At 41.1% G+C, this 12,335-nt stretch overlaps 1 protein-coding gene across 4 annotated transcripts in view; it reads right to left on the reverse strand.

Annotated features, from left to right (window-relative positions):
* The window catches only part of MYO1B (myosin IB), a 188,250-nt gene that overhangs the window by 15,069 nt on the left and 160,846 nt on the right, over positions 1-12,335 (reverse strand). For 2 of the 4 annotated variants that reach the window (XM_060622446.3, XM_060622447.3), the window contains exons 21-26: positions 10,196-10,264; positions 8,378-8,464; positions 8,045-8,131; positions 6,159-6,245; positions 2,434-2,508; positions 975-1,109 (exon numbers count right to left, since the gene is read on the reverse strand). In XM_060622446.3, the coding sequence (XP_060478429.1) occupies positions 975-1,109; positions 2,434-2,508; positions 6,159-6,245; positions 8,045-8,131; positions 8,378-8,464; positions 10,196-10,264 (540 nt within the window). The remainder of the gene's footprint in view (positions 1-974; positions 1,110-2,433; positions 2,509-6,158; positions 6,246-8,044; positions 8,132-8,377; positions 8,465-10,195; positions 10,265-12,335) is intronic. The other 2 variants (XM_060622448.3, XM_060622449.3) reach the window with 2 other exon arrangements.

Consider the following 12,335-nt stretch of genomic DNA (forward strand, 5'->3'; position numbering starts at 1 on the left):
CACTAAGTTAGGGAACAGAAGGGAGAATCCAGTTCCACATGCTGTGTCACCAATATTACACTATTCAGTGATAATGTCACTCTACATATGTAATTCTGGAAAGGGACAAGCCTACAGTGCCCAGCAGGAAAGAGTTTCCTGGAAGTGATACTCATCAGTCATTCACTTACCAAATATAATAAGCCTTTCAATGATTATATCGTAGGATTATATGATTGTCATATTAATGATTATATCGTATCTGACACTTGTACATATTTATCATTCCATATATCAACTGAACTACTAAAATAAAGTCAACATCTATATAAGTAACCCACGTAATTCTGGGCAACACCTAAATAACACGTTATGCTCTCATAAAATTAAGGAAGCTAAAAATATAAGGCAATGTCAAATAGATTTTTAGCTTCCATTTAATTCAGGTTGAGGGAAACTTAATCTCTTTGATGTCTTGTGAGGCACTCTAAAGCCGTTTTTTTCCCCAGTCCATCAAAACATGTAGTGTTCTCGCGTACGTTTATGCACGTACTCAATACATCTTAGAAAGTAAACTCCTACAATCTTCAAGATTTAACTATATCTTGTGAAGATGTTCAAATTTTATTATTTCTATCTCTGGCAGTATTCCTTCAGGTAAAGATGAATAACAGAAACACATCAAAACAAAACAAAAACCTGAACTACTTTAAAGCAACTGGAATCTGGAAGGGAAAGACACTGGAGCCATGCACACTCTCCTTTCCAGACAAGGATGACAGGTTACAGTCATGGGAACACCTGGCTGCTCTAGAAATTCTCACACAAAGCCAAGTACAGTGCATGGTTCAAAAATACCAAGGTCCTCAGATACGTCTCTTTGAGGTTACAGGAAGAGCATGGTTAAAAATCTGCTTTTACATAACATTTTTCAAACGCTCAAAATATATGTTAGGAAGTCTCTGAAAAAAAAACCTAACAAGGCATTTTTTTACCCTCCACAAGTGGAAAATCCTTTTTAGTTCTTTGTGAGTAGAATCCAAAAATAGGTAAGGTCTTGATGGCCAGTTCTTGTCTATTGGAGATAAGGAAGGCATCTTATTTTTCATTTCCAAGAAGTATTTTTGCACCTGTGTTGAGTTTGACAAAAAATGCTAGATAAGTAAAATATACCAGAAAAGTCATTGTTTTACATAAACCAGGATCAAGCAAACTACTTGGTAGAATTTAGCAAGTTTTAGTTTATAAAATGTTGCAACTCCTCTGGAAAATCTCTTTTTAACTCTCTGTATTGGTTGGGAAAATCTAAGCTCCACTAAGTGGTTAAGAGAAAAGAAGAATACTAATTTTAAAATTAAAATTAATACTTACACCAGCTAACACTAGAAAGCTGCATTGTTTAATAGGCAGCCACTTGCCACCTGTGACTATTTCTATTTAAATCTTTAGTAATTAAAAAAAAAGTTAAAAATCCAGTTCATCAATCACATTAGTTACATTTCAAGTGCTCAACAGCCACATGTGGCTAGACTTTACTATGCCACAAAGATCTAGAACATTTTCACTGCTGCAGAAAGTCCTATCGGACAGCACTGCTCTAGAGTACTGAATATGAGCCAGGAACTGTAAGAGCTTTCAATTATCACTCCATTTTACAGGCGACAAGAATGAGGCTCACAGAAGTTAAGTGATTTGCTCAAGCCGTAAATCTGTACATGGCAGAGTGAGCTGGCTCCAGAGTTTGCACGTTACCACTACATATACTTCTCTGGAAGCCAGAGGGAAATGTTAGAATCCATCCTGGAATCGTGGCACAGCCCTGCTCTCCTCGTTGACCAACCTCGCCCTGCAGCAGCTTGTGGCAGTTCAGCAGGGCAAGATCTTGGTGTTCCCCTCAGATTCCTATGTTGAAATCCTAACCCCCAATGGGATAGTGTTAGGAAACGGGGCCTTGGGGAGGCAATTAGGTGAGTAAGGTCACAAGGGGTGGTGCTCCCAGGATTACTGCTCTTATAAGAAGACACGGGAAAGAGCTTGCTTCTCTTTCTCTTCTCCTGTGAGGAAACTAGGAAAAAGCCCTCACCAGAACCAGACCATGCTGGCACTCTGATCTTGGGCTGCCCAGTCTCCAGGACTATGAGAAATAAATGTTTATTAAGCCACACAGTCTATGGTATTTTCATTATAGTAGCCTGAACCAACACACCAGGCTTTCTTGGGTTCCCCTTCCCCAGAGAACGTTCTCTCTGTCAAAGAACATTTCATTGATCACATGTGGGCCGCTAACCTGACACAATTCTACCTGAATTTGAGGGGAAATGATAGAAGGTCACAATCTCTCAGTGTCACGGCTAGGGTTTAATAGTTACCAAACAAGCCATTTATGATTGAGGTGGTGCTATTCACTAGTTAGTCCTATAATGCTAATTAGCCGCATAGAAAGTATAGACTTACAATTCTCTGAAGCGTAAATTCATAAATTTTCTTTCCAGCATTGGCTCTGAAGAATTTCCTGTACTCCCGACGGACCTTTAAATAGAAGCAGCAGAACACAGAGGTTAACGTGTGGCCGGCAGGTGCCCACATGATACACTTCTATCAAAAAAGGAAAAAAAGGTGGAACAAGTCAAATTTATAAGTGACTTTCTGGATATAGTAAAATGATTGAAGCACACTGAGACAGTGGATTTTAAATCAGAGAATAAGAAACGAGAGCTGCAAAGTGGTAATACCAGAATGTTCTAATGTTTTCAATCCTCTCAATTCGTTTTTAAAGTGCCTGAAGATTTGACAAGAAACACTCTACAGGCATGGCTACAAACTCATCACAAATCAAAATACATATCAGAAAAAAAATTACATAGGTAATTTTCACTGCAAATTGTTCTTAAAAGATAAAAAGAAAATGCCTGACGAACTCCAGCACAGCTTCCAAAGCCCTGCATACGAAGACAGGACTTCAGTGCCGTGCGCTGGGAGCTCATTGTGCCTAAAAATAAGAACTTAAAAAGAAGCTTGTGGTCTCCCATTAGAAATCTCCCATTTTAACTGCATTAATTTTTCTCTCATCTCTACTCCTGTCCGAGTTTCTACTAACACTATCACAACACTCAGGACATGTTACAGTTTTAGTTTCCCTATTTCTTCCTTGCTACACTGTCCTATGCACTTTGCACACTAGTGTTCAACAAATCAATTCACTAGGTGAGGTACTTACCAAACGAATGAATGAATGATACAGTTAAGTTTTGAAACTGAGAAAAGAAAACTAAACACTACTAAAAATACCGATTGTCACTCGGCTGTCAATGAGAACGTTAGATTTTAGCAAAACACCAGCCTATTTGAATAATTCAGACATGCTTTGCCTTTTTCTTTTGTCTTTACTTTTCTGGGTTTAACTGCACATGTTCAAAATCCAAGCTCACAACCTGCTAGCCAAATTCAGTTTGTAGAAAAATGTTTTATACGCCTATTTTTAAATGAAGCACTTCGCAGGGAAAATTCAGGCTACACGTTTCTCTTCAAGTTTTCTAAGATCTAGCAACGGTGAGCCCCATTCCCACATGACAAAGACGAGACCACAGGAGCTGTGGCTGCCTTTATGGGACAGGATGCTCCACACTGCTCAGGGCCCCATCCTTCCTGATCCACCTTCCATCTGCTACTTCCCTCATCCTTGTGACCTCCCTGGTCCCATGGGGCATGTAAGTGCCAGACCCATTCTCTACGCTTACGGATTATTAAGGTTTAAAATTTTTTCCAGGGGCACCTGGGTGGCTCAGTCATTAATTAAGCATCCGATTCTTGGTTTCGGCTCAGTTATGGTCTCACAGTTCATGAGTTCGAGTCCTGCCATCAGGCTCTGAGCTGACAGTGTGGAGCCTGTTTGGTTTCTCTGTCTCTCTCTCTTTCTCTCTCTCCCTCTCTCTGTCTCTGCCCCTCCCTCTCTCAAAAATAGATTTAAAAAAAAATTTTTCCGGGGCGCCTGGGTGGCTCAGTCGGTTGAGCGTCCGACTTCAGCTCAGGTCACGATCTCACGGTTCGTGAGTTCGAGCCCTGTGTCAGGCTCTGGGCTGATGGCTCGGAGCCTGGAGCCTGCTTCCAATTCTGTGTCTCCCTCTCTCTCTGCCCCTCCCCCATTCATGCTCTGTCTCTCTCTGTCTCAAAAATAAATAAACATTAAAAAAATAAATTAAAAAAAAAAATTTTTTCCCCCAGATACCACACAGGAAGTTCCTCCTTTTGTTCATATTCTATGGTACTGATTATCCTTTCTCCTTTAGCCAAGGAGTTGCTAGATTCAAATCTCAAACTAATAAAGTTAGAAGGGACAAAGGGAAGAAAAATGGTACCTTTTAATTGGCTCCTGGAATTTTAATAGCATAGGGAAGCAGAGAAGTTAGAGTAAGGTTTCATGTGAACATATCCATAGAAATATACTGGAAGTCCTACCATATGTAGTTGAATGTCATTGTAAGTGAGTTCACTGCAACATGCTTTTTGATATTCACAGGAATATTTCCCCTGAAATATTCTCCAGAAATACAGCTATAAATAGAAAAGGCTGGTGACACGTTGACATATAAAATGGGCTCCCCTCACGGGCCCTGGCAGTCCAAAAATGATCCACTGAACTTTGTAATCAATTCCACAAGAACCTAATCACATAAAAGGGCAAAACTACTGCTCTTATCAACATCATTCTTTAAAAACACAAGCACAAAATTATTACATTCTTGGACTTCAGAGAAGTTTAATCTTATTTCAGAACAATGATAATGGTGACATATTAAAATACTTCTGTTTTATTGGAAACTGGGGGGGGGGGGCAGTTACATCTAGAGTAGGGCCAGTTAACTTCAGCTACAACACCATTCACCTACAAACTGAATTTGATTTATAGGTTACTAGCATACACCCCTAAGATGGAAAGATTTTCTGAAATCATATGCAGTTAGTTAAACCCAGAAACTGAAGACAAATGTGATTCTGCTGGTAGATATTATACAGGGTAAAAATCCTGACTCAATGTTTGGTTCCTTCCTTTTATGAAAATCAGGATGCAAATGAGAACAAGTGAGTAAAATGGGAAATAAAATCCTTTTAAAAAAGTAGTTCTAGAACTTGTTTAGAATTCTTGAAATAGAACATCTTAAATTCATACTTAAATTACTTCTTAAGTACTTCAAAAATTACTTGATGAATATTCAGTATAATCAAAAAGGTTAATTCACTAAAAGTTTACAGGCTAAATTTTCGGGGGAAAATGCAGATTACTCAAAAGCAGAACATACAGATACTGCTGATGCTGTTTAGATTCAGAGTCAGTGGCTTCCTGGATGGTAAATATTTAGAAGAAGATGAATGGTTATAACAAAAATAATAAAGAGGAATAGTGTCAAATAGGGGCCTAATTATTCCTAAAAGACAATATGGATGGTACCCTAAGGTGATGAGTTATTGAATAACAGGAAGACACAATCTTTACACTGCCCGAAAGTTGTTCTCAATGGCAAAAAGTTGTTTCTGGGGCTCAGTCATGTTTACTTACGCATATCTTGCCTGAAGCAGTAAGCACCACTTTGAAATAAACCCTGCCCTACATTAAAAGGCATTTGAATCTAAAGTTCTCTTTAACCCGAATGAGCCACTGCTGGTCTTAATTGCCAAAATCTGTACTTTTAATGCAAAACCCTTTGGTTTCTAAGCTGAACAATTAGAATGGCAGTCACTTTGTAGAACACTCTGCTCCAGGAGCCATCGTTGGAGCAGAATAGGCAGACAAAGGGGAACAAAAGCCAGATATCCCCTGGCTGGCCACTGTAGACCATGGGTCAGCTTTTAGCTCAACTACTGTAACTCTGTCTCATGAATTAAAAACAAAAAACAAAACACAAACTTCATCTTCAAAAAGATAATACAAAATAGGACTTGGATAACAAAATGTCTTATTAGATGCTTTAGATACTTTAAACCTATTATTTAAAGAAATACACAACAACATCAGAAAATATTAGTGTACAGGTTTGTTCTCAAAAAGAAATGGAATTAGGCAAGGTGACACTGTAAAAGACTGTGCAGACCATAAGCAAGCATCATCAATCATTTTCTCCGGGTTAGTAAGTGCTAGGCTTCATTGAGTTCACCGTGGACAGAAAGAAGGGGTGGGGAAGTACCTTCAGTCCAAGCCAGTAAGCCCAAATGACAGCGACTGCATGCTTACGCCTAGCCTCCTCCTTCAAGCGTTTCAATTCCCTTCGAGCCTAGAACGTTTTAGATAGTAAATAAAAGAGACGGCCCAATGCAGACAGCACAAATGACCAGAAGAAGATACCCCACCAAACAGAAGAGCCAACTTATGAATAAGGATTTCAGAATGATAGAAGAATAGGGCATAATCACTTAAACCCAAAGAATCCGCATAAGTCTGGTGCAGTCCTTTGTATGTTTAGTGCACTGAGCCTCTGTTCCAGAGGAAGGCAATCTATGTGGTACTGGAGGTAAGCCACGCCTCTGCCCCCCTACTTCCAGTTTTCCCTTTTTCCTCCCTCCTCATTCTCTCTCCTTCTTCTATTCTCCACACTCTCTCCCTTATCCAAGCCTTAGAGCTGTGAGTGGCACCTAGTGACTTCAGCAGACTTCCCTTTGCTGCCAGTACCCAGGACTAGAGAGTCTAGGAATTCCTGTGTTCATTCATTTGCACGTACAAAAAGACAACTCTTGCGAACAACCATTTAGAACATGGAAAGAATAAAGTTGTTTCTTTCCCATTAGCAAATTAGAAGTAGCACATATCAAAATTCAGTGTGAGCTAAGGCCCTGGACAGTGAAATACACTGAAGCAAGATAAAAAGTGAAACGACTTATGGTTTAAAAATTAATCTTAGGGAACAGTCAATCTGAAGCATGCTACTTTGAAAGATGAAACATGCAGTGATCTTTCACCACTTTTGGTACTCAGACTAGGAAATGGGCTACTTCAGTGGGGAAACCCCAGGGATAACTGTCTAAGAGTCCTTCTGCCTCAGCTAGGACATTTCCCTCTGATTACTAAAGGAACTAGCCTGTTCGTCACAGATTTTTCAAGGGGGGGGGGACACAAATGAACAGCTCTGGTAAGTTTTTTTGGCAAATTAAGATCCTTATACAGGCAAATGTTGACTTTTCTCATTTTTCTCACAAGATGGACTTATAATGCTGACAAGGTAAACTTAAAAACATAGGATTATATTGATATTTATGTTTCTAACTGGAATACACATTTTTAGCAGAGATGACCTTTGATTTTCTAAGTAACAAAAACATCTAAAAGTCTCGTCCCTTGGGGTATGTGAAATGTTCACAGAGCCCACGACTCTGCCTGGGGATTAGTGAGAGTATTTCAGGAGGCCTTTGTTTCTGAACACAAACAGCTGAAGCTGAAATTCTTGGGATTCTTCAGCGGCAATGATAGCTAGCTTTGCATGAACACAGCTTTCTGTTCAATCACAAATGATCATTCTTTTCGCATACAATATTTTGCTTATAATAATCAATGGCGGCCACAGTGAGCCTAAAAAACAATTTCATTCGTGGATTAATATTTTTTAAGGCATGCGTTAAAGGTGTTCTTCCTGTCACCATGTTGCAGAAGACCAACTGAAGCCCAAATCTTAACATTCCCAACATGCCCCTCCAACCCCCCACCCAACAAAAATATCTCTAGAAAACTGCTGGTATATGCTGGGGGGCGAAGGGAGAGAAAAGGGAAGAAAAAAAAAAAAACAACGAAACATGCATGTTACTTGAGGGGTTTTTTTTTGTTTTTGTTTTGTTTTGTTAAAGAGCAACTGGACCAGTGCCTCATTAATAAGCAATTAGTCTTTTTGGCCTACACATGCTTAGGGCCCCTACTAACGTGCACTACTACACTACCACATCCAGGTTTATTCGATCCGGCGGCTAGGACATGCACCGGGGTGAGGCCCTGTTAACTGTAGGCATTCACCCCCTGACAGGCTAAAGATACAAACTGGTTATTGCCGATTCCGGGACGGAGTAACGGGATGTGCGAATCAAGTACCTTAGATCCGAGCCAGTAAGCCCAAATAACTGCAATAGCATGTTTATTCCTAGCCTCCTCCTTCAGCCGGCTCAGTTCCCTTCGCGCCTGTGATGCATTTGAAAAGGAGTTACAGAAAAGTTTAAGGCAGGAAAGGTTACTGCTGGTTCCCAAAGGAGAGAGAAGAAAGACACCGGTCACCATCACACAGCAAACGCGAAAGCGTGTGCCACCACCCCACACCAAAACGTCAGAGAGAGAGAGACAGGTAAATGCGTGCTCAGTAGCTTAAGCCAGTGAAACAATTTCTGACACCCGCCCCCGCTGCCTTCCAGGGGGCAGTGTCTGGCCTACCTGGGTACCATGCCAATAGGCCGCGATGGTGGTGGCTGCCTCCTCACAGCGCTTTTGGTGCTTCAGTTCCCGCAGGATTTTTCGGGCCTAAGGTGAAGAATCACCCAGAGAAAGTAGGAAGTTAACAAAAAGTGAGATGCCATACTGGTTGAAAAACATACTTGCAGAGACAGTCATAACATCCACTCTCAAGCGAAAGATCTATCGTTGAAAGGAAAAGGGGACATTGCTTATTCGGCCTAAAGGGACTATGAGAAGGCAGCAAATAAAGAGGTCACTAAGCAAAACAGTGTGGCCCCCATTCAGACCGAGACAGCGGCCTCCTGGGCCCTAACGTGGGACATGGAGAAATGTGAGCACGAGCCATAGAAGCTGGTGCACGTCAGATGGAAGGAATAGCTCTCGGGATGCGGTTGGAGGATCTCCAGTGCTCCAAAACCCATTTACCACCTTCATCATTGTTGTACACGACGTCACCTCAGCTGTACTTTTTATGCAAAAGAGATGTTTAAAAACTTGCTAAAGAAAATCTCATTAGTCCAAAACCAGTGGCTTCTCCCGGGCAGTTACCAGAAACTGATTTTATGGGGGCCCGGAGGACATGTTGGTTGGGAGGTGGGCTCGGAATGTCTGAAGGCTCTAGACTGGAGACACGGACCCATGATTCAGTGATAAGGTCAAAGAAGGACTTGCAGGCAGTGATTTCACTTACTCTATGTGCTTGCATTTATATTCTGGCATTTACTATCGCACAGCCGCCAAATTGACCCATGGCCTAGACAAAGGTCGATCGATGCTACTGCACTCCCGGCCCAATGTTGTACCCTCTGAAGGGGTTCTGGGCCTGGGAATTGTCTTGAAGTAGCTCCTCTGGATTAGCCCACTCTGCAGAAATCTCCCAGTAGGAAAGTGGTCAGAATAGGCTCTGAAGGTTCTTTGACTTAGAGCAGGGACAGTAAACTTTCTGCAGAAGGCCAGATGGTATTTTTGGCTTTCCCGTTTATAGGTCTCTATCACAGTTACTCAACTCTGCTGTCAGAGCGCTAAAGCACAAGATGTATTTACACACAAGATGTAAATAAATAAGCAAGGGTCTGTACCAATAAAACTTTATTTATATGAACTTTGTACTTCTATTTGTACACATATTTATATACATTTTATATTTGTATATATATTCATATGAAAGTTGTATTCCATATAATTTTTACATGTCATGAAAAGTTCTCGCTGTTATTTTAAACAATGCTTTAAGAACATAAAAGCCATTCTTCCTTCTGGGGTTGTACAAAAACAGGCATAGGCTATGGACTGCTGACCCCTGAACCAAGACTTGCAGCCAGGATCTGGAACTAGGTGATGGGTACACTGTGATCCCGACTAGAATGGCCAGAGCTCAGGATGTTTTGATCATGACAGGGCAGCCCACAAGATGGTCACCAGGAAGTTATGGAAGGAGTTGGGCTGGGCAGGACGCACAGGTGCGGAGGCAACAGTGTTGACAGACAGCCTTCTGGACTACCACTTCCCTTGCAAACGGGGGGCAAGAGGATATTGAAATCATGTACGGTATTATTTCAAGACTTCCTGCTTCGAGAACAAAGCTCTTGAGAAGAGAGCCAGTTAGAAGGATGCGGCCAAGACATGGTCACAAGGGCCCCAGTGTAGCCCATAATATTTATTCTTTCCATCTGACTGTTTACAGGGTAGGCAGGAGATGAGGAGCTCCCCCCTGCAGGGTGACCTTAAAGACATCATCCTCCTTTGTGAAGAACCTAAAAACCCCCAATAAATAAGGCTCACTTCTTTTAAACTCACCTTCCAACCCCGGATATAAGACTGAATTACCAAGGCAGAACTCTTTATCTGTTGATACCTCTTTTGTTGCTGTGGGACAAAAGGGGGAGATTGTTACCAGTTCTGTTTACACATCTATAATACCTGTACCGCAAGGATTCAGACAGAGTACTTGCTCACTTAGTGCAATTAACCCTTAATCTCCCATATTCCTCCTGGGAACCAATATGTAAAGAAACCAAAATATCAAACAATCCAAAATTATTACAGTTAATCCGGAGTATGTTTCAAGGGTGCTAAATATAATTAAATGAGTATCACTTTAATTGAACTATGAGGTTATACAAGTGACTCCAACTCCATTCCTGCACTCAAGGACTTGCACTGGGTATCAATCAGCAATGTAAAATAGAAACCACATCCTGGGAGGGTCAAGCGAGCACCAAGTAGGTTGAGATACAGCCAAAGTTACTTCTAGGCGGGGAAGGTTAAAGAAAACCCAGTGCGGCAGGCCATGCATGTGGGCACGGCAAGATCAATGCCCAAAGGCCCTTTTTACTTCTACTCGGAAGAGTGGAGGCCACTGGAATACCATCCCTAGAAAAGTGAGCTCGTATTGTATTTAATGTGGAATATTCACCGGCATGTCGGCATCTGTGATGAAATTTCACAGCTTTTCTAACCAAGCCATGAAGTCATGCTGTGCCTCTCTCACTTTGGAAATGCTGGATTGCTCAGCTCCCTTTTCTGAGGTGGGACACATGCCTTCCAGCCCTCTAGGCTAGATTTGGGAAGCTCAGAGGACACAGAGTGATGTTATCAACACATGAGCAGCAGAACAAAAAGAGAATGCCAGACAGAAAGACAAAGAGAACCCTAGGACTTTGGACAAATCACTGCCTCCTCTGGACTTCGGTTTCCTCATCGGTCAAATGAGGAGCTAGAAACTCGGCAAGATTCCTCACAGAGTAATATTCCGTGGCTATAGAACAAACTATATCTATGATATCTGACCATCACTTCTGACATGCATCTGATACCTTGATGTTTTCTTCTGAAGTTCCTAAATGGCTTGAAAACAACTCTATCTTACTTTAAAATTCATCTCACCCGGGTGGCTCAGTCAGCTGAGCGACCAGCTTTGGTTCAGGTCATGGTCTCACGGTTTGTGAGATCAAGGCTCACGTCAGGCTTGTGGCTGTCAGCACAGAGCCTGCTTTGGATCTTCTACCCCCTATCTCCCCGTCCTTCCCCCACTCATGCTCGCTCGTGCTCTCTCTCAAAAACAAACCTTAAAAAAATTCGTCTCATAGAGCTATAAAATATAAAAGAATATGGATTTTAAAATAATCAGCAACTGAAAATGGACATTCAGAAAATCTTTGAGTTATTCGATTGAGAAAAAAGGTTGAGTTTAATCACTAGCTTGGATAACATGTAGTTAACTGGTTGAGATATTTAGTTCAAATTCTAAAACAGATGTAACTAACACTAGAGCGAAATTAATACCTTCTCTAAAAGTTGGGCTTATTATTTGTTTCTATTCTCCCAATTAATACTAGTTATAACTCACCATCATGAGCTAATGATACATTATATGGTGGCTCCTTTTTTCACTTGGAGATATAAAAGTTCTATATAGGGAGGGAAGGTAAAATAGCACCTGCTCTCTTCGTTCATTGCTTTGTTTATTCTCATCCCTCTAATGAAATGCCCCCTTCCAGAGGGTATTCCTTGACCATACTATCCAAATTTATATCCTATCTCCTCACTATTCTTTATCTCAGTAATCTGTTTCCTTCCCAGCTGACTATAGTCTATAATTGTTCTGATTATTTACTTGCTTGCATGCATATTGCCCCTCACTAGGTATGAACTCTATGAGGTCAGGCATCAGTTTTGTTCATGTAGCTATCCCCAGAGCCTGGCAGAGTAGGTATTCCGAAAGCATTTGTTGAATTCAAGACAGATGAATTCACTACACTTTCCAACTTGGATTTTCTTAATGATCTGCAAACAAAAAATGACGAAAAGGGTTCCCTGACCACTGGCTATGTGTTGGTCCTTCCTTTCTCAGGCAAATATAAAACAGAGCATTATGAATCTGCAGAAGAGCCAAGTGCCATTACTGTGTACACAGAAGAGCATCCATCACAGACAG

This window comes from Panthera onca, chromosome C1 (genome assembly GCF_046562875.1).
Source record: "Panthera onca isolate mPanOnc1 chromosome C1, mPanOnc1 haplotype 2, whole genome shotgun sequence".
Lineage (NCBI taxonomy): Eukaryota > Metazoa > Chordata > Mammalia > Carnivora > Felidae > Panthera > Panthera onca.